The sequence below is a fragment of the Petaurus breviceps genome, unplaced genomic scaffold (assembly GCF_028583685.1).
Source record: "Petaurus breviceps papuanus isolate PSGF00001 unplaced genomic scaffold, PetGlider_PUasm1.0 90491, whole genome shotgun sequence".
NCBI classification, from domain to species: domain Eukaryota; kingdom Metazoa; phylum Chordata; class Mammalia; order Diprotodontia; family Petauridae; genus Petaurus; species Petaurus breviceps.
In genome coordinates this window covers 390,506-414,160 of record NW_027187263.1, presented here as the reverse complement: position 1 = coordinate 414,160, position 23,655 = coordinate 390,506, and the positions used below count along the sequence as shown (strand labels likewise).

The following is a 23,655-nucleotide window of genomic DNA, read 5'->3' as shown; positions in this document are numbered from 1 at the left end:
TCCTTTCCCCAGCTGAATCACAACCAATAAACCATAAATTGCCAGGGCAAACAGCCAAATGTCTTTTTTTCTGCAGGCATATTTCAACTAGTACAATTGAATTGGGAACATGAAAAGTGAACTTGTGAATAGCCCTTCAGTTCCATGTGCAGTCAGGTTATAAAATAAGTTGCCTATAATAATGGTTTACATTAATATATTAATAATGAATAGAGGAATAAAATAAGAAGAGATGTTGGAAGCATATGGTCAACACTGTGAATAGCAATTCTATCAGGTTAAGACTTGGTGGGTATAGAAATACTTAGAATAAAAAGAGTTGAACCTCAGAATTCCTAGGTTGTCTTCCCTTATTTTTTTCCTTGAGAAAGACCAAAACCTCAGAGCAAACACGTCCAACATGGAAATCATTCTTCCCTACCTAGCTCCCAGCTGTTCCTCCTTCCAATTTCCTTATTTCTGTTGAGGGTACCATCATCCTTCCAGTCCTCTGGGTTTGCAAGCTCAGCACCATCCTTGACTCTTCCTTCCTTTGTCCTCCCTATATCCAACTACTTTCCAAGTCTTATCAATTCTACCTTTACAACATCTCTCTTTTGATTGATTCTCTACAGCTATAGCCACCATAGAGGGGTATGTTGGGGGTGGGAAGGAGTTGTCATATTTATTTATTTGAGTCCTGCTTGATCTCTATAATTCCGTTACATTTTAAAAAAATTTTTTGGTGTGTGGTTCTTTCCATTTATAGACTACTGTTTATACCATGATGTAGATAACTGAAATCATAATAGCAGATATTAACTTATTTAGGAATTATCCCCCTTAGATCAAGCTGGGAATTACTAACCCATTAAACAATCAGATGTTTAAACCAGAATATTGTTTACTTGTATTCACTGCCGCTCCCACTCCTCCTTCTCTAATAGGATAACATTAACAAAGAGCTCCACAGGACAAGCAGCTCTGAGAATGAGGGGGAGGGTTTATCTCATCTCTTCCACTAAAGCCTTGTGTAGTTGAATAATTTACATGGGAATTCTCATCGTGGCCATTGAACATCCCAGATACCTGCTCCTACTGACTCTAAGAACATTTCAATAGGTAAGGGTATATAAGATGAGTCAAAAATGGTATCTGTGCTCTCGAGGACAACAGTAACTGATAATACCAAGCAAACCTGACTGCACATAGAGGAAAAAATAAGATAGAGAAGCATGGAAAGACTTACATTTACTGATACAAAGTGAATTAAGCAGAGCTGGGAAAACATTATATAGAGTAAATACAATGATGTAAATGGAAAGAACCACAAAAAATTTTTAAATATTGAAAAATTATAAAGAACAAGCTCAGCCTTGAAGAAGAGATGTGAAAAGATATGCCCCAGCTGCTTTGCAAGGAGAGGAGAGGAGAGGAATGTTGCTGCAAAAGCTTTTCTGTTCTTGCTCTTTTTCTTTAAACAAAAAGTTCTTTGTTACGAGAGATGGCCACAGAAAAAGAGCTACAGTGGAGATAATCTAGGCAATCTTAAAACATATCAACAAAACACTATTTTAAAAAAAGAGATTGACTTTTCCAAAGGGAATATTAGACACTGCACCCTCAAATCCTCAGAAATTGCTCCCTTAACTCCTCCTTTTCTCCCAAATGAAGTCATTCATTCACTCATTCAGCTAAATGCTTACTGAGTATCTGTTGTGTGTGCAAAGGGCTAGGCCAGTCATTGTAAAAGATAAAGATGACCAGGAGACAGTCCCTATTCTTCTAGTAGAGAAAATGATTATACATACCTGTAACATAGGGTAAAAATGTAACACATGGCATAAAAGACAAATGAACAAGGTACTGTAGGAGGTGGGAGAGTACTCTCATCGCATGATGGGGGGGGCGAGGGGGAGGAGTATGGTTCAGAGAAGAATCACTTGAATTGTTATTCAAGTATAGTTTATTTATATGTATATTTTAGAGTATCTACCCCAAATTTTCACATTGGTGCCCAACCTATGGTAGAGCATTCCAAGCTCATATTGATCTGATCACCACACTCAGACACATTGAAACTTGACTCTAGCTTAGTGATATCATTTTGGTCCTCTTGTAGAACTAAGGAAACCACCCAACCAACCAACTTAAATTGCTATTCAAGTAATGTCTTGAAGGATGAGTAGTTTTCCAACACATGGAGATAGAGGAAAAGAACATTTTAAAGGGATGGAAGAGCAAGAGCAAAAGAAACGAGACAAAACAGTATCAATTGTATTTAGACAAGGGATCATCCAATCTGGCAAAACAATAGGGTATATATAATGAGTAGAGGAAGATAGAATCCAGGAAGGAAGGCTGGGCCCAGATTCTGAAGACTCTTGAAAGGCAGGCTAAGAAGATAGAACTAGTTTTTGAAGGCATTATAAAATGAAAGATTTCTGAGTAACAATGAAACATAATAGAACCAATTAGGAAACTACTGAAGTAGCCCAGAAGTGAGATAATTAAAGTCTTAACTAGGATGGCAGTAATAAGAATAAAAGGATGAAAATGGAAGTGACATAAAAATACTGCAGTATCTGGGGTAATAGAAGAGTTAAACAAAGAGCTCACATCTGAAATGCTGTCCTTTCCACATCTCTACTGTTGAAATTTTGACTCACCTTTCAAGAAGGCCCAGCTTAGTTGCAGCCTTAACTGATTCTCTCCAACCAGAAGTAAGCTTGTCTTCCTAAAAACTTTCATAGCATCTGGTGATAGATCAGTAATGCACTTTTGCTATTTGATGGCATATAAGTTGTGTGTGTATGTGTGTCTTTCCAGGCAGATTGTAAACTCATTAAAGGAGGGGACTTCTTTATGTTTGTATCACCTCATTGTCCAACACTTCTTGACGACAGCAATTTAACAGTCTTGAGGATAGTATTTAACAAACATTTTGTTGAGTGGATGCTGAAGTGATTGTCCTAGCAGTTCCATAATAAAAGGGTCCTCTACATAATCTGTATTTTAAATTGTTATATAATATCATATTGCCCATGCTGCTTTACCCATTGTATGACAAGAACAATTGTGTACCAGAAACTTTTGATGCATCTAACCACTGCTTGGTATTGTCTTTACCATATGCTTCCCAGTTTTTTTTCAGGTCAGTGGATGACTGGGATGACCATACGTCACACCCAACTTCCAAGAGTGACACGCTAGTCAAGTTAGGGCTTTGTATTTACCTTCAACATATTACAAAGTTTCTTCTTGAGTCACTGCCTTACTGTGGCAGAGAGGCTTGCATAGTTCAATGAAACTATGAGCTATGCCATGCAGGATTACCCAAGATGGACAGGTCATAGTGGAGAGTTCTAAAAAAAAGTGATTCACTGGAGAAGGAAATGGCAAACCACTCCAGTACCTTTGCAAGAAAACCCCATGGACAATAGCAAAATGAGAAAAGATATGACACTGGAAAATGAACCTTTCGGGTCAGAAGGCATCCAGCATATTACTGGGCATGAGTGGGGGACTACAGGTAGCTTCAGAAAGAATAAAGCACCTGGGCCAAAGCTGAAAGGAAACTTGGCTGCAGATGCGACTTATGACAAAAGGAAAAACTGATGCTATCAAGATCAGTATTCACCCATCAATCAATAAATATCATACTAGGATGTATGATCCATGAACCAAGGTAAGCTGTATATGGTAAAATAAAAGATGGAAGATTAAACGTTGACTTGGTGTCAGAGAACTTAAATAGATGGGAATGGAAGAATATAATTCAGATGATCATCCCATCTACTACTACAGGCAAGAATCCCTTAGAAGAAATAGAGTAGCCCTCATTGTTAACAAAAGGGTGAGAAAAGCAGTACTAGGAAATAATTTCAAAAATGATAAAATTATATCTGTTTGAATCCAAGGCAAACTGTTCAACATCACAGTAATACAAACCTATGATTCAACTACTGATGTCAAAGATCTGTTCTTTTATCTCCCAGAAATAACACCAAAAAAAGATGTCACATTCATCATAGAGGATTGGAATACTAAAGTTGGAAATAAAAAGATAATGGGAATAACAGGCAAGTTTGGCCTTGTAATACAAAATGAAGCCAGGCAGAGACTAATAGTCATGCCAAGATAACACACTGGTCATAGCAAACACTCTTTTGCAGCAACCGAAAAGGCAACTCCACACATGAACATCACAAGATCATCAATATCAAAATCAGACTAATTTTGCAGTCAAAGGTGGAGAAACATTGACTATGACAGAAAGATATCCAAAAATTAAAATTAAAAAATAATGATATCCAAAAATTAAAATTAAGGGGTGATAAAGAGGAATATAGTGGAAGAAGGTAGAAGAGAGAGATAGAAAGGGATAAATTATCTCACATAAAAAGGGTACAAAAGAGCTTTTACAATAGAGGGAAGATGGGGTGGTGGTGAGCAATGCTTGACCCCTGTTCTCACTGAAGTTGGTTCAAAGAGGGAATAATATACACATTCAGTTGGGTAGAGAAATCTGTCTTATCCTACAGCAAGGTAGGAGGGGAAGGGGATAAGAGAATGGGGCAGGCTGATACAAGGTAGGATGGATTGGGGAAGGCAGTGGTCAGAAGCAAAACACTTTTGAAGAAAGAAAGGGGGGTAAGGAGAGAGGGAGAGAGAGAAAGACAGAGACAGAGAAACAGAGAGAAAGACAGAGAGAGAGAGAAAGAAATTGTGGGAAACAGTAGAATGAAGGGAAATACACAGTTAGTAAATTACAACTATGAATGAGATGAACTCACCTATAAAATGGAAGCAGATAGCAGTGAATTACATGATTTAGACATAAAAGGTGATGCCATAAGCAAATTAGGGGAGCGTGAAATAGTTTACCTTTCAGATCTATGGATGAGAAGAATTTATGACTAAACAAAAAAGAGAGAACATTGTGGGGTATAAAATGGATAACATTGATTACATTAAATTAGAAAGATTTTGTACAAACAAAACCAATATAACCAAGATAAGAAGGAAAGCAGAAGACTGGGGAAGGGGGGATTTATAGGAAATTATTCTGACAAAGACTTCATTTCTCAAACATGTAGAGAACTGAGTCAAATTTATGAGAATATGAGTCATTTTACAATTTATAAAAGGTCAAAGGATATGAACAGGCAGTTTTCAGATGAAGAAATCAAATTTATCCATAAAAATTTGAATAAATGTTCTAAATGACAATTTATTGGAGAAATATGAATTAAGACAACTCTGAGGTACCACCTCACACCTATCAGATTGGTTAATATAACAGAAAAGGAAAATGACAAATGTTAAGAGGGGATGTGGGAAAATTGGGACACTAATATACTATTGGTAGAGTTGTGAACTCATCTAACCATTCTGGAGAGGAACTTGAAACTATGCCTAAAGGCCTATAAAACTGCACATGCCTTTTGCCCCAGAAAATACAACCACTAGGCCTGTATTCCAAAGAAATTTTTTAAAAAGAAAAATGACCTATGTATACAAAAATATTCATAGCCACTCTTTTTTTTCCTGGTGGCAAAGCATTGGCAATTGAGAGGATAATCATCATTTGGTGAATGGCTGGATAAGTTGCAGTATATCATAGTGATGGACTACTATTGTGTAATAAAAAAATGATGAGCAGGGTGCCTTCAGAAAGCCTGGTAAGACTTACATAAGCTAATGCAAAGTGAAGTGAGCAGAGCCACGATAACATTATACTTAATAACAGTAATATTGGACAATGATCAAACAGTAAATGGCTTAGCTCAGAGGCAGGGAACCTGCAGCTTAGAGGCCACATGTGGCCCTCTAAGTCCTGAAGTGCTACCCTTCTACTGAATCTAAGGGTCATACTTGAGGACCTAGAGGGTGACATGTGGTCTCCAGGTCACAAGTTCCCCACTCCTGACATAGCTATTCTCAGTAATACAATGACTTAAGATAATTCTGAAGGGCTTATGAAGAAAAATGCTATCAACTTCCAAAGAAAGAACCAATGGAGTCTGAATGCAGATTGAAGCATAATTATTTCCCTAAGCTTTCTTTATTTTTCTTGTTTGTTCTTTTTCTCTGTTTTCTTTTACAACATATGAAAATATATGCTTTACATGACTGCACATGTCTAACCTATATCAAACTGCTTGCCTTCTCAATGGGTAGTGAGGAAAGGGAAGGAAAGAATTTGGAATTCAAATTATTTTTTAAATGAGTAGAAAATTGTTCTTAAATATAATTAAAAAAATAAAATCAGAGATCAAATTAATGTTGCATGTAAAAATGGGCATGATCAAAAGCAAAAAAAGGTAGAGATTTAAGAGAAGTAGAAAAGATTAAGAAGTGACAAGAATACACAGAATTATACAAGAAAGATCTTAACATGAGTGATAACCATGATGGTGTAGTTACTGATTTAGAGTCAGACATCCTGGAGAACAATGTCAAGTAGACCTTAGGAAGCATTGCTAACAATAAGGCTAGTGGAGGTGACAGAATTCCAAATGAACTATTTAAAATCCAAAAAGATAGTGCTGTTAAAGTGCTGCATTCAATGTGATAGCAAATTTGGAAAACTCAACTGTGGCCACTGGATTGGAAAATTTCAGTTTACATCCCAACCCTAAAGAAGGGCAATGACAAAGAATGTTCATCTCAAACACCAGCAAGATTATGCTTAGTATTTTTTAATCTAGGTTTCAACAATGTGTGGACAGAGAATTACCAGAACAGGCTGATTTTCAAAGACATAGAGGAACCAGAGACCAAATTGCCAACATTTGCTGGATTATGGAGAAGGCAAGGGAGTTCCAGAAAAACAAAAACATCTACTTCTTCACTGACTACACTAGAGCTTTTGACTGTGTGGATCACAACAAAATATGTCAAGTTCTCAGAGATGGGTGTATTTGAATGATCTTACTTGTTTGAGGAACCAGTATGCAGGTCAAGAAGCAACAATTAGAACATGGAACAACTGATTAATTTAAGATCGGAAAAGGAGTAATACAATATTATATCATCACATTATTTAACTTGCATACAGTACATCATATGGAATGCCAGTCTGGATGAATCAAAAGCCAGAATTAAGGTTGCCAAAAGAAATATCCATAATCTCAGATAAGCTTGGTGATACCACTCTGATGGCATAAATGAAAAAGAATTAAGAAGCCTCTTGATGAGAGGAGTGTGTAAAAGCTGGCATGAAGCTTAGCATCAAAAAAACTAAGATCTTGGCAACTGGCTCCATCACTTCCTGGCAATTAGAAGGAGATGAAATGGAAGCAATATCAGATTTTATATTCTTGGGTGCAAAGATAATAGCAGATGGCAACTGCAGCCATGGAATTAAAAGACTCTTGCTCCTTGGAAGGAAAGCTATGGCAAATCTGGATTATATACTAAAAAGCAGAGATATTATCTTGTTGAAAAAGGTCTGTATAGTCAAATTTTCCAGTAGCAATGCATGGCTGTGAGAGTTGGAAAGTGCCACACTTTCAAATCATGGTACTAAAGAAGACTTTTGAGAGTCCCTTGAACAGCAAGGAGGTGAAATCAATCAGAGCTAATACTTATAGAAATTAATACAAGCTATTCACTGGAAGGTCAAATACTAAAGCTGAAGTTTATATACTTTGGTCACATAATGAAAAGTTGGGACTCATTGGAAAAGACCCTGATGTTGGGAAAGGAAAATGGGATGGCAGAGGATGAGATACATAGCTAGTGTCATAGAAACAAAGAATGTGAACTTGGACAGGCTTCAAGAGATAGTGGAGGATAGAAGGGCCTGTCATCCTATGGTCCACTGGATCACAAAGGGGACAGAGCTGAACGACTGAATAGCAACAATATTCCAAAGTATCTCAAACAAGTTTGTTTTTTCTTTTAGTAGGACCTACGCTCCTATAAAATAACCCAGCAAATTAGTTTTGCCTTTCTTCCTTACCTTCTATTTCCTGCTGTATTCTGGGTGGCATTATACCCTGGATGTGGTGGTGGAAACCAGGATTGTCTGTTAAAAAATAACACATATTATAAACAGAATTTTCAGAAGATCTAATCCCAAAGCTGTGTCTTTTTAGGATCAAATTACAACATTTGGCAATCAAAAAGACAAATTATTTTATATTAGGTTATTTTTTTTACAAGTACTAATTCTTACAAATAAAATGGAAAATACTCATGATACATTCATGCTTTCTACATTGAAATCAGTTTTCTGGTTTCCTTTGGACATTAAATAATAAGACATTGTAGTGATGATACTGTCAAAAAAATAATGACTGAAAATAAAAAGAATCAAACTCTGGGCCTAAATAGTGTCACCTTTGGTGCAGAAAGCTTTTTGCCAATACAAAAAAAAATGAAACCTTACTTAATTACCCTTTGGATTGACAGTAGCATCTGAGAGGTCCAGCAAAAAGATTAAAGGGTAAAGCAATAAAGTGTCCAAAGGATGATAGACAGGAAAATGAGGGGTCTGGAAAACATACTCTATGGAGAACAATTGTAAGGACTAAGGATGTTTAATCTGGTGGAAGAAGATGGGGGCAACCATAATAGCTGTCTTCAAATACATGATAGGTTGTCATGTGGTAGATGTTATTTTTTTTTATCACAACAAAGGAGAGAAGTAGGACAAATGGGTGAAAAGTTAGCAATTCAAATTTCAACTCAATCTTTTGACATCTTAAACATTCAAACTGTTCAATAAGGCTTTGCAATGTAGCAAATTTCCAGCCAATAGTAGTGTTGAAGTAAATGCTCAATGACCATGTATGAGGCGCACTGTAGAAGAGACTCCTGTAAAGAGTGGCAGATTAGACTAACTGACCTCTAAGGTCCATTGTAACTCTAGGCTTGAGGGGCCAAAGAACAGAAGTTTCTTAATTATGGTGCTAGACAGACTAAAGTGTTTTTTTTTTAATTTCCCCCCAAAAAATTCACAAAAAGTCACAAGCATGAGAGCTAGGCATGAATCATCATTGTGTCTTTTATTATTACCATTTGGTTTCTGGCCCACTAATACTGTACTGTTGTATTTATAGCATGGAATTCCTCAGTCTTTTCTTCTTTTCTGGCTTTACAGGTTTATTAATTGTTCTAGACAAACCTGTTGGAAAAATGGGTCTTATCAAAGGTAGCAAAGGCATATGAATTGAGAGCTGGCCTTGTAGTCAAGAAGACCTGTGTTCAAGTCTTATCTCTGACAATACTGGCTATATGACCTTCACCAAGTCAATTAAGACTATTAGAGAAGGTTCAAACCTGCATTGCTAGAGGGAGTTCATCACTGGGAATTTTTTTTTTAAAGCAATCGGGGTTAAGTAACTTGCTCAAGGTTACATGGCCAGTTATTTCTGGGTGTGGTGCTAAGTATCTGAGCCCAGATTTGAACCCCAGGTCATCCTGACACTGGAGCAGGTGCTCTTACTCACTGAGCCACCTGGTCGCCCCTAAGCAATTGGGGTTAAGTAAGTTGCTCAAGGTTACACGGCCAGGTGTTTCTGGGTGGGTGCCAAGTGTCTGAGCCCGGATTTGATCCCCAGGCCATCCTGACACTGGAGCTGGTGCTCTTATTCGCTGTGCTACCTGGCCACCCCTGGAAATTTTTATGAAAATGAAATTACAGGTCCAGCTTCTTATCCCCATCTTACTATAAAAGCAGGACCTAATCAGAGAAAATGATGGTAATGATCACAGAAATACAGAAATTTTTACCCAAGATTCCTCTCTATATAGTTATCAAAACTAGCCGTCTACACATGGCAGAGAAAGTAGCTACTTAGGTAGTATCATTTAAGGGCTCTTAGGAAAGGTTTACTTGCACCCAAAGTTTCTGCCCTACTAAAATGAAATAATGATCTGTTTCCACTATCACTGTTGTTTTGAAGTTTAGGGCATTGTCTCTAGAAGGTTCCTATTAATATTTATGGTGTAAGGCAAAGAACAATGCATTAGGAGGGAAAGGATGTGAATTCTATTTCCAGCATAGCTATTAATTTGCTACATCGAAGATTTAATTGAATAGAAGGCATCATAATATCATAGAGTTAGGACTAGTAGGTATCTCAGAGGTCAGCTAGTTCAACCTCCTTCCCCATTTTACAGATGATGAAACTGAGACCCAAGGAGATTAAGTGACTTGCATTCCACAAGCCCTCAAAACTTACCTTTTCTCTACTTGCCATCAATGTCAACAGTCCATATCCCATCCCTGTGCCTTTTCATTCTCTCTTCCCAGAACTAAAATGCACCTCTCTTTACATCCATCTCATAAAGGCTTTCTCTTCCTTAAGATATATCTTAGGCACTATTTTCTGATAGGAACCTTTTTTGATCTTCCACAATTGCCAATGTCCTCTCTTCCAAACCTTATATGTGACCACTTTGTGTGTTTATATTTATATGTATGCATATATTAACTCTATATTTATGCTGTATATTTTTAAATGTACTTATTGTCTCCATTAGAATGTAAGTAGAATACTAGTAAAGATTTTTTTCATTCTTTGGTACTTATATCTCTAGTTTCTAGCACTTAATAGACAATAAAGACATGTTGAGTGATTAATTATTGATTGTCTAAGGTCATTCACATAGTAAGCATAAAAGGCAAGCTTTGAACTCAAGGAATCCCAATCTGGAGCTACTGTTTATTCCCCTATGCCATGGTGCTCAGAGATCTAATCTAAATCCAACATGCTGATTTTACAAATAAGGAAGCTAAAGCCCAGAAGAGTCAATGAAACACTCAATTTCACATTGCTAAAGACAGAGATTGCTCTAGAACTCAGGTTTTTCTTCATGGTATAGTGCTCCTCACATGATGCCATACTTCCTCCCATTGGGCAGGAAATGGGGAGGGCAGCAATATGTAGGTCATTGCCAGGGCATGGGTGGGCATTTGGGAGACATGGAAGACTACAACAATAAAGAAATTGGGGATGAAGAAGAGAGGGAAGAAGATGCAAAGACAAACTTTAAACATCCATCCCCAACAAGCCCAATTCACACAGCCAGGTAGAGAAGTACTTAGATTTAGAAGGACAACTAAGTTATTAGAAAAATATTTTCCCAGTGATAAACAAACACTGAATACCTCTTTTTCTTTACGGGAGTTGGGACAGGAGAGGCAGAAGCAGTGATGCCTGTCGTGGTACTGGTTTTCAAAGAAGCTCCAGGTGGTCTGTATGTAAAAAGAAAAGGTTTGCATTTTTTGTTTGTTTTGAGGAACTTGGAGAGAAAAGGTCTTGGCTGATAGTAACAACTGGGTTAGCAAGGAGGCCAAGATGAAGCAAGACATCCTTATTTCTTGTCTTTAAATCCACCCTCTCTCTCACCCCCCAACCTCTACATTAAACATGATTGGAAATCATCATGAGGGTAGGTTATGGAATGGAGAGGAGGGGGAGAGAAAGATATTGGATAGTGAGAGAAAGATGCCCTAAATGAGCATCTACAACAAAAAAATCAATGCACAAAAATAGTAAAAAGTGAACAAGGGGATAAACACAAATAATCTTAATAGCTTGTTAATTTTTATATGTTAATTATAAAAATTCCTTTAAAAGTAAAATTCACAACAAAAGTTTACATTTTATCATATAATCTTCATGTTTTTTAAGCATTGAAAGTTTTGTTGTTTTAAAGGAAAGAAGGAAAATAGATTAATATTGAGGATTAAAATTTGACATGACAAGATCTTTACATATCTTTCATTCATATATTTTTGGGCAATACCCATTTTATCTAAATGCAATTCTCCCTTTTAGAGAACCATGATTTTGGAGCCCCATTTCTATTAATAAAAGAATTGCAGGGAAGTGAAGTCAAACAGGAGGGAGGTGGTGGCGGTGGCCAGGAACATTATGAAGCTGAAAAGTACCAACAGACAACAACCAGTAGAAAAGGGTAAGGAAGAAATGGGAAGGGGTCATCATTTCATAGTCTCATAGATAGAGAGTTGGAAGGAACCTCAGAGACCATCTAGTCCAGGGACGGGGAACCTTTGGCCTTGAGATCACACGTGGCCCTCTAAGTCCTTGGGTACAGCCTTTTGACTGAGTTCAAGTTTTACAGAACAAATTCTTTTATTAAGGCCGCACTTGAGGACCTAGAGGACCACATGTGGCCTTCAGGCCACAGGTTCCCCACCCCTGATCTAGTCTAAGCCCTTCATCTTATAGATGAAGAAACTGAGGTTTCTGGGAGGTTAAATAACATGCCCAAGGCCACACAGGTAGTTAAGTATTAGAGGTAGGATTTGACAGGAAGAGAGAGGAAGGAGAGGAGGGAAAGGAGAAAAGGAGAAAATTAGGGGAGTGAAAGAAAAGAGAGGAGAGGAAGGCAAAGGAGGAAAGGGGAAGAGAGGAAAGGAGAAGAGAGGAGGTCAGAGGAGAGGAGAAGAAAAGGGAGGGCAGGAGAGGGGAAGAGGAGAGAGAAGAGGAGTGAGTGAGAGAGAGAGAGAGAGAGAGAGAGAGAGAGAGAGAGAGAGAGAGAGAGAGAGAGAGAGAGAGAGAGAGAACACAAATAGGAAGACATAGAACCCAGATTTCATGTTTATTTAAAGGAATACAAAAATTATACTGTGGGTCTAAAGTTAGTGTAGAAGGTGAGGGTAGGCAGTACCTTGAACATACACACAGAGAAACAAAGATATTGTGCTCTAAAATATAGTTTCAGTAGAAATGTACATACGGCTTTGTTGCTTCTGATGTTCTGAATGTGGACAAGCCTCTGATGGGGAAAAAACATCAAAGTTTGAGAAATAAACAAGTGGTAATAAAGAATAATTAATACCATCTGTGTTGTAATCATTCCTATTTTGATTGTTCAATATAATGACAGGTTAGAAATTTTTTGAGTGGAGGAAAGAGGAAAGCACAAGTATTTAGGTAAATACTTATTTACCACCAAAGGTGGCCTCCCTATCATGGCTGTATCTTGTGAGAATTTCCAAAGAAGTCTTTTTTCCCCCACCCCAAAAAAAGCTGCTTCTGTTTTCACCAAATGGCTTTATTTGCTGTGCAGCTGTGTTCAATCATTTTTCTTGGTAATGAGAATGTAAAATCTGCATTTACAGGATTTTTTGTCAATACTCTTGCTGCCAGAATGTTTTCTCAAGTAATATACATGTGGTAAATGTAATGAGCTCCAGAGCTGGGCTCACTTGATTTCCAAAGACCCCACAAAGTTTTCCTTTTCCTTTGGTCATGGACCTGAAATAAAGGTCATTCATACTTGAACCTTCATCTACCGGAAACATGAATTATAAGAGATCTTATTTAGGAAGAATGGAGCTTTCCACATTGATAGGTGAGTCTGAGAAAAGTTGTGTGTTTGAACCTTTTCCCAAAGTTAGTAAATACTTGTACCTATTAGTTAGTCGGTTATCCAAGGTATTGGCCTTATAAGTTTTAGCAGCATCATTTCTGTCTGAAATCCTTTATGAAGAAACATAAGACAAAAGTCGCGATAAGCATTCAGTTTTCAGTGCCCCTTTCAAATTCTCTTTTAAACTAGAATCATTTAAAAACATAATTCTTCCCCAATGAGAATAATTTTTAAAGATTTGGTCTCTGTACTTTTCCCTTTATGCCCCACCCCACCCCATCCAACCAGCTGCAGATTTTGTTAATTTTATCTCTGATGATTCACTCACATTCCTCTCTGCTTTCACAGTCATGGACCTAACTCAGACCTTCATTTTCTCTAGACTTCTATAATAACTTGATACTGTGCTCTATAGGAACTGAGCAAAGCTGTCAACATAATCTCTTTCTTTTTCCCAGAGTATGAGGTCATGTAAGGGGGCACCCTTAGTTAGTTAGTTAGTTAGTAACTTAACTACCACTTGCCTTTTCAGAATTATCTCTCACTATTTCCCTTCATGCAATATATGGTTATTCACTGTTGAATGAACACCTCCAATATTTTCTTGCCTTTACTAATGTCATCCTTCATGTCTGGAATGCATAATCACCCTCCTTCCCCTCTATTCACCTGTGGAAATCTTTGTATTTTCTAAGTTGCCATTTATATATGTTACCATGACACATACTGGAATCAGCATTATAAGTGTCTTGAATGCCACATCTAACCAGTGAAAAAGTCCTGGTATAAAAACAGTAATAGAGGGGAGAATGCATGGAGAGGCAGCTTCATGGAAGTGGTGATGGGATTCTTCCATTGTTCTCCTCTCATAAAAGGAGCAGCCCCCACCTTTCTGACCACATACCTACCCATTGTACCTTGCATATTATATGTATACATTATTTAGTAAGAGACAATTCTAAACCCAAACTCTACCCAGGACCAAAACAGGGTTAAAAGGAACTAGGCCCAGAAAAAGAAACGTTTAAGGTCAGTCTGTAATTCCTGAACCAAGATCTGACAGACCACCAGGTGGGCCCCTCTTCCACTCCCAAAGTAAGGTCTTCTGGTCCTTAAAGAACATACCCAGTTGCTCCATAATGATCTTTTATGTAGTCAAATCACTTGTATAAGTAGGAAAGAAACAAATATTTCCAAAGCCAAGATAAAACAGGAATTAATATGACAGAAGACAGGATTCCTCTAATACATTCTTACCATGAGAAAATAACAGAGGACAATGATATCTATGTATTTTGTAGTTTGAAAAAAATACCTAAAACTAAACAGGTAGGTATGTATTTTTCTTTCCTCGCTCACTTTTCCTCTTTCTTCTTGTTTGTAGAATGTTGGCATTGTGGTGATCCCCCTCTTTCCCCTCCCATCCCTTAAAGAGGAAAATTGCAAAGTTCCGAATACAGAGGTTTTCTGGTTTTCTGATTTTCTAGATGCAGGATTTCGGGTTGACTCAGGAGGCTCATGCTCTTTGAGTTATCATGGAAATGACTATCATAATAATAACTGACGTTTATTTAGTGATTTAAAGTTTGCAGAACACCTTAACACACTTTTAAATTTAAACTCCCAAATAACCCTGCAAGGAAGGTATTGTGTAAGCATTAATTTTCCCATTTCATCGATTGGGAAACTGAGCAAGTTATCTCTTTTCTCAGAGCTCTCATTTCTAAGAACTTACAATCTAAAAAGACTCCCTTACTCCAACTGCCTAAATAGAAACATCTGCGTACCCCCAGCTAGACCAGTCCAATGGAAAAGAATTTGGAATTAAATAAGAAGATTTGCTAAGCTCTTCATATCATGTCCTTTGATTCAGCAATACCACTGCTGGTCATATAACCCAAGGAGGTGAAACACAGAAAGACAAGTTCCATATATAATCAAAATATCCGTCATGGCTCTTTTTGCTGTAGCCCTAAACTGGAAAGATAGTAGATGACGATGGATTAGAGGATGGCTAAACAAATGGTAGCATATTAACATAATGTAATATTGTTTAGCAAAAAAGAACAACCATGAAGTATTCTGAAAAACCTGCTAAAGAGTAAAGAAAGCACAAACAGGAAAACAATAAACAAAATGACGAAAATAAAGTCAAGGAAAACTATACTAGAAACAAGGCCACTAAACTAAGATTAAAATCAATGATCAATATTGGCTCAGATGGGTAGATTTCACATCTCTCTCTTTTTGGTGGTGAGGTGAGAGACTCCAGGTATAGAATGTTTTTGTTGTTGTTCAGTCATGTCTGACTCTTTGTGATCCCATTTGGGTTTTTTTTTGGCAAAGTTATTGGAGTGGTCTGCCATTTCCTTCTCTGGCTCATTTTACAGATAAGGTGTTAAGTGACTTACCCAGGATGACACAACTAGTAAGTGTCTGAGGCAGAATTTGGACTCACATCTTGCTGACTCTAAGTCCTATGCTCTATCCAATACACCACCTAGTTGCCCTATAGAATGCTACATGAACTATTAGACTTAGTTGTTGCAACTTTATTTTGTTACAAGGAAAGATTTTCTAAATGTCTATATATGGCAAGAGTTGGGGAGAGCAGTGAGGGTAAGGGTGCATATTGGAAAATGTCTATGCTATGGCATAAAAAAAACAAAAGCTACCAGTAGCTCTATCCCACTATGGGGGAGCCACTTAACTTATTGTGCCTCACTTTCTCATCTATCAAATGAGAGGGTTAGACTAGAAGGGTCTCTGAAGTCCCTTCTGAATCTACGACCCTGTGACCCCAATAAAATTGTCCAAAACCAAAGAAAAAATGTTCAGTGTGACCCTGATCAAGGTCACATAGTCCTTTTCTATCTCCTCTAAATACTTTCCTTACAAATTGCAGCCTTTTCTTCTGCCTCGAAAACTCTCTATGTGTATAGATGCCTTCTTTTCATGAACTTAAGTCCTCCTCTTTTCCCTTCTCTGCAGGTCTCTTCTTTTCTTGACCAAGGCATGTGTGCCTTACTTTTTGAAGTTGGTAAAGCTAACTTCCCTCATGCAAGGTTATTATTATTTCATCAAGTTAATTCCCATTTCTATTGACAATGATTTATAGATTTGTCCTCAGCTAAACTTTCCTCCAAAAGGGATCAAAACATATTTTCATTCTATATATCAATATGTTTACTTCCTGTACTTCAGAAGGATGGCCTGTTATTATATAAATTATGGGGTATGATCTGCCAAGCTAAAATATTACAAGTTCATGGAATACTTGGAACATGGTTAAAAGAAGCTTGTATTCACTAGATCATCTTGGACAGTTCTGGTAGCAAATATAATTTTTTAAAAGATGAGTCTTATTAGCACATGTCATTGCCTTCATGAAGCCTTCTCTGATATCCCCAAACAGAAGTGATCTCTTCTTCCTCTGAATGGTAATAATGCTCTCACTCTCATATGACATTAATTATTTTTTCCTTTATTATCATTGTGTCCTCTTATCTTTATCCTCTGAGACTAGAAATTCCTTGAGATCATAGATTAAGACATTCAATTTTTGTATCCTCGGTATCAAAGAAGTTTTTGCAGGGCAGCTATGTGGCACAGCAAACAGAGCACCAGCCCTGGAGTCAGGAGGATCAAAGTTCAAATTCAGCTTCAGACACTTTATCACACTTACTAGTTGTGTAACCTTGGGCAAGTCACTTAACCCCAATTACCTTGCTCCCCCCTTCAAAAAAAAAAAAAAGAAGTTTTCTACATGGTAAGCATTTGCTAGGTATTTGAGTGAGTAAAATTATCGTTGAGACCATTCAATTAGTTAATAAGCATTTATCCAGTGCCTAATGTATACCAAACACCATGCTAAGCACTGGAGATTCAAAGAAAGACAAAAGACAGTCCCTCACAAGCATGATGGACATCACAGTATAATGAGAAAGACAACATGAAAGCAATTGTGTACACAAGATCTATACAGGACAAACTAGAGACTATTAACAGAGGGAAAGCATTAGCAATAAGGGTGAACAAGTAAAGTTTCTTGTAAAAGATGAATTTTTAGTTGGGGCTAAGCCAACCCAGTGAGAAATCAAGATAATTAGAAATTTGCCTATCAACAGAAAGGGTGAGGATTCCATTTAAAAGTATCCTTTCAAGGGGCGGCTAGGTGGCGCTGTGAGTACACCGGCCTGGGAGTCAGAAGGACTTGAGTTCAAATCCGACCTCAGACACTTAACACAAAAAACTAGCCATGTGACTTGGGGCAAGTCACTTAACCCTGATTGCCCTCCAAAAAAGCAAAAAAAAAAAAAACTTTGGGCAGTCAGGTGGCACAGTGAGTAAGAGCGCTGGCCCCTGAGTCAGGATCAGTTCCGGCCTCAGATACTTAACACCCACACAAAATAACTGGCTGTGTAACCTTGAGCGAGTTACTTAACCCCAATTGCTAAAAAAAAAAAAAAAAGTATCCTTTCAAGTTCTTCATAAACTCCATCCCCACCCCCTACAAAAGCATTTTGGAGTAAAAATTGATATCACATATTTAGAGTAGGAAGGGAAATCAGGGGTCATCTTTTTTGACTAACTTAGTGAAGATCTGTTTGCTTATATTCATGCACCTTATAAGGCAAGATAAACAAATGACCCATCAAATAATTTTTCTTGTTTTTAGATAAATGATGAAGACAACTTCTCCAACTCCTTTATTCAGTTCTCCAAGGAGAACCACAGCCCAGTTAACTGCAGCTAGAATAATGGACTAAATCTAATAAAAAGAAACTTAAGGATAAATGAAAAGCTTTAAACTTATATTTTGAAAATTCTTTCCACAACCAGAAGATGAGAGAGGCATGGTGAGACATATTAATATAAAAAAGATTTATAGGTTTTAATGTGCTACAAGCTCAGTGAGTCAACAGTGTGATATTGTGTAGCCCCAAAAGGCTAATGTGATCTTAGGCTATCTTTAGGGATACATAATGTGCAGGAGTAGGAAAGTGCAAATCACACTGTATTCTGCATCTGACACACTGTGTTCAGTTTTAGATATTAAATTTTAGAAAGTGCATCAAGTCAAGTGGAGACTTGAGACAGAAGAGAGTGACTGGGATATTAAAGGGCCTAACGAAAATATCATATGAGAATTGACTGAATATGTTTTTTGTTATTGTTGTTGTTCAGTCACTTTCAGTTGTGTCCGACTCTTCTGACCCCATTTTAGGGTTTTCTTGGCAACAATACTGGAGTGGTTTGCCATTTCTCCTCCAACTTATTTTACAGATGAGGAAACTGAGGCTAACAGGGTTAAGTGACTTGCCCAGGGTCACACAGCTAGTAAGTGTTTGAGGCCAGATTTGAACTTGGTAAAATGAATCTTCTGACTCCGGACCCAGGACTCTATCCCTAGCTTCACCTGGATATGTTTATCCTATAGATTAGAACACCAGGAGGGAGAGGATAGCAGCCTTCAAGAATTTCAAAGGGATGCTAAGAGGGCTTAGATTTGTTCTGTTTGGCCCCAAGGGCAGAAGCAAGAACAATTAGTGAAAGTGACAGAGATGTAGAATTTGGCTTAAAGTATAAAAAAACCTTCCTAACAATTAAAGCTACCTAAAAGTGGAAAGGACTTCCTTAGAAGTCATAGGATCGTATGGAGCTCATCTGTCACTTAAAGTCACTAGAGGTCATCTGTCATTTAAGTTGAGGATTCTTGTTCTTCTACTGGTTGACCTGAATGGTGTCTGAGGTTGCTACCAAATCTGAGCTACTGTGATTCTGCCATTCTGTGATACTCACTAGGCATAGTCAATCATAAAGTTCCAAATCAATCAGTTTATCAGTATTTATTAAGCACTATCTACTGCCAAGCACTGAGCTAGTCCCTGCTTTCAAGGAACTTACATTATTTACAGGGGAATACTGTAGGGTCTACTCACACTAAGTCTACCATGATTCATTTCAAAATGGTTGACTTATGGTCTCTATGAACCTTTCATAATATGCATGTAGGAATAGAAATAGGGACTAAGACTATGTTTTCATTGGTAAAGAATACTCCCAGTAGGGAAATTTCCTCTACCAATGCAGGCTAGCAACTTCCGTATAGCTTACGCTCTTGGAGAGTTTCCTAAAGCACTAAGAAGTTCTGTACTCTTTAGTACTTGCCCAGGGTCACATAGCCAGTATGTGTCAGAGGCTGGACTTAATACCAGTTCTCCCAGGCTGTAAAACTGGCTTTCCATTCCATTATACCATACTTATTGTTATGTGTATAAGGTCATATTTTGCTTTTTTTAATCAAAAATTTTTTTCATAATTTTTTTTCTTAGAATTTTGCAACTAAAAGGACTTTCCTTCCTCATCTTGGAGGAAGATAAGTGAATATTTAAATATGTAAATGAACACATTCACACATAGCTATATTATTAAGTAAAGCCCTTAAAATAATCCTGGTAGGATCTTTTGTGCCTTAGAAGTTTATTTCCCCTCTCTTATGAAATCTAAATTGGCTCTTCACCTGTAGAATCCCAAGAAAAAACCCACTAGTACCTCTATGTTATCTTTGATCCTTTATTTGAAAGAGTAATTCAAGGCCATTCTTGTGCAATTTACCAGAGAATTTAAGAGACATAACTCCCTAGGAAGATTTGTGTCCACATCACTTGGTACATATCCTCATATATTAATTGTCCCATGGTTTTTTTGTGGTTGTTCCCCTTTGCCTTCTCCTTCCTCTTCCTTTCCCTTCCCCTTTATCTTCCCCTATCCATTTCCTTCTTCCTCACCCACTGTCCTCCTAAGGTATCATACCCTTATCTGCCTAAAGGAATGTAATTTGCTGAAACCTCTAAGGTATCTTGGAGTTTAGGGGCTAGATTTCTTTCTTAAGAACCGAGTCTTAAACCCAAATCACTCAAGCTCTCATTGATTAGCCAACGGTTAATAGGTCCCAGATCTAGCCCAAAGGTCATGGTTTGGGCCCCAATTACTCTAACTGAAAGTAAATAACAATTGTTTCTGTTTTGGCCAGAAACCCTGAAGGTCTTCCCCTCCCAGACTGAGGTTTGTTTTGTTTTTTTTGACTAGGTAAAAGAGGCCTTTCTTTGCCTCATATCTTACTCAGTCTTAATAACTGAACAAGCATTGTCTCAGACAAATTGAGAAACTGAGACCTGGGAAAGACCTTAGCTTAAAAAGGTTGGCAGTCTCCCACTGAATTTGGGGCCATCTTTAGTCGCTCTGATTTATATCTCACCACTGGATCCAGATGGCTCTGGAGGAAAAAGTGAGACTGGTGACTTTGCACAGCCCTCCCTCACTTAAATCCAATTCCCTTGCAAGTTCATGGCATCACTTTCCTGATGTAATGGTCCTCTTCCAGAACGAAGGACCAACAGCAGCAACAAGAAGATCATTAGCCACCCCTTTAATGATACATTCTAGAATTTTGCCAGTAATCCAAGTTCACAGTCATACGGCTGCCAGACTTCTCTCTCTTCTCTTAAAAAAAAAAAATAGAACACAACCTTTCTCTGGTGCTGAGACTTTTTCCACTTTTTATGAACGTTCTTTTATTTTTAACAGTTTTTTTTTTTTAAAGCAATTGGGGTTAAGTAACTTGCTCAAGGTTACACAGTCAGGTGTTTCTGGGTGGGTGCTAAGGGTCTGAGCCCAGATTCGATCCCCAGGTCATCCCAACACTGGAGCCGGTGCTCTTACTCGCTGTGCTACCTGGCCGCCCCTTATTTTTAACACTTTTAATGATGCTTTTTGCTTTAAAATACCATTCAATTCTAAACAGAGATTACTCACTCCCCTCCACAGATCATTCATTTCAAATATTATTGACCAAGGTTCAACAATCTTATCTACCAATTCTTTCGTTTCCCTGATACATAATTTGTCTAGGCCTGATAACTTAAATTCACCGAAAGAATGTAGCAACTCTCATATTTCCCTACTCATCTTACCGTGTTTCCCCAATAATAAGACCTAACCCGAAAATAAACCCTCCCCTTATTGTGTAAGATTCCTCTAAAATAAGCCCTCCCCTGAAAATAAGCCCTATTGAGATTGCTACTGTACTGAAGGTGATCCCCTGTGCTACACGCTACATTACGGTACCCTCTGTATGCACCATACCCCACCCAAAGCGCATGCTGCGCTCCGAGCTGCATCCAATCAGAGCTGCAGCAGTGAGAGCGTCATCCTGTTCTTCCCCAGTGATTTGCTTATTGAATAAAGGTACATTTTTTTGTTCACATTTACCTGTTTATTAAAATTGCTGTCAATGTTCATTAAAATAAGCCCTCCCCTGAAAATAAGCCCTCTGGTGTTTTTCTGTCCAAAAAAATTAATAAGAGAGTGTCTTATTATCGGGGAAACACAGTATGTTTTAAATCCCTGTAAGTCATTTTTTTTTAGCTCAAAAATTGACATTAACTGCTTTTGTTTCCAACATTTATATGTCTTACTAAAAAATTAAGTTTCTTGAGCAACTACATGAAACTTTTTAAACAACTCCTTTTTCTCATCATAATTAGCTTATTTGGATCTTCATAATTTCATTTTGAAGATAAGGGATACAGGGGACAGAGCACTAGACCTGGGATTATGAAGATACCAGTTCAAATCTGGCTTTGGACACTTACTACTTGTATGATCCTGGGCAAGTCACTTAACTTTCATTTGCCTCAGTTTCCTTATCTGTAGAATAGGGATAATAATACCTTACTTCAAAAGGTCATTGTGAGAATCAAATGACATAATTGTAAAGCACTTAACATAATGCCTGACATGGTGCTATATAAATGTTCATTATTATCATTACTGTTAAGAACTTTTCATCCTCAAGCATTTAAACACTAATATGGAAGAACCAGCTTTTCTTGGAATTTGAACTGATATAGTCTGGCATAGGAGTTACAACAGTCACACGTAACCTGTACACGGTCTCTTGAACTTTCTCTGTCCTAAGACTCCCCAAAGAGGCCAGACAAGGAGTGATAAGAGCTACTCGTACTTTCTCAATCAAACACTAGGGGTCTCTGTACCTTATGTTATAGTTACTGAGCTTCAGTTCTGTGTGGCCGACATGTATTACTGTTTATTCCTATTCCTGCACAATAATAAAGTATAGTGGGGAAACATAGCAATGGGAGCCAGAAATCCCTGGGTTCCATGGCTGAGTTAGAACCTCACTAGTTGTGTGAGCCTAGGCAAATCACTAATCCTCTCTAGCCTCATTTTTTTTCCTATGAAATGATGAGGCAGATGATCTCTGAGGTCTATTCCTGCTCCAAATCAATGATTCTAGGACTCCATTTGGTTGAAATAGTAGAGGAATCCAGCTCTTAAAATTTTTCAGAACAACAAATTTAAAAGCTTCTCTCTTTTAAGGTTCAAATGCTATAAATGGTTAGATGGAAGAGGAGGTATGGTGTAAGCTCAAGAGTGACCCTTTTCATAAAAGCATGGACCATCTAGGTTCATATTCTGCCTTTAACTTGGCCCTTCCATGTCTGGATCAACTCTCTACAATCATAAGCAGAAGAACAATTGCTGATCTGCTCTTCTAGAGAGGGTTTCCTCACCGGGAGCTCCTTATACCAGTGAAACTACATTCTCTCTCCCCATCATCCTCACCAAAAAAAAAAAAAAAACAAAAAAAAACACCAAACCCAAAAACCAATGTAAAATGAAAGTCAGGAAACTAGGGCTTCATAAGTGAAAACAAAGAATGAACCACCAGTCTCCATTTTTCACTAGATCTATGGTCCTTTTTACATCGAAGCTTGAAACAATTAAGTGTGGTAGCATTTGATTGATCCCTGTCGCCCAAGACATAGGCACTTTTTTTAATTTATTTTTTTCCATTTTTCAAATGCTTTATTAACTTCTGATTTACATCATTCATTTCTGCCAGATTTTGAGTTACAAATTTTCTCCCCGTTTTTCCTCTACCCACCACCCCAAAGTAGCAGTCCCACAGGATATCCCCTCCTCCAATCTGCTATCTCCCATATTTTCTCCCATACCACTTTCGACTTTTCCAGTAGGGTATGGTGGATCTCTATGCCACAGTGCCTGTATTTCCCAATTACATGTAAAATAGTGTTAATAATAGTATATATACATATATAATATTATATATATATTTAAACATTTGATTTTAAACTTTGAATTCCAGATTCATTCCCTTCCTCCCTTGTCACCCACCCTTACTGGGAAGATAAGCAATTCAGTATAGGTTGTACATGTGTAACTAATGAAAAACAATAACATAGTAGATATATTGTAAAAGACTGACTA

The 23,655-nt window shown here is 37.6% G+C and overlaps 1 protein-coding gene across 1 annotated transcript in view; it reads right to left on the bottom strand.

Annotated features, from left to right (window-relative positions):
* The window catches only part of SCEL (sciellin), a 147,051-nt gene that overhangs the window by 82,041 nt on the left and 41,355 nt on the right, over positions 1–23,655 (bottom strand). Inside the window, exons 5-8 of the mRNA XM_069062662.1 lie at positions 13,380–13,448; positions 12,703–12,741; positions 11,105–11,191; positions 7,949–8,014 (exon numbers count right to left, since the gene is read on the bottom strand). Of these exons, the coding sequence (XP_068918763.1) occupies positions 7,949–8,014; positions 11,105–11,191; positions 12,703–12,741; positions 13,380–13,448 (261 nt within the window). The remainder of the gene's footprint in view (positions 1–7,948; positions 8,015–11,104; positions 11,192–12,702; positions 12,742–13,379; positions 13,449–23,655) is intronic.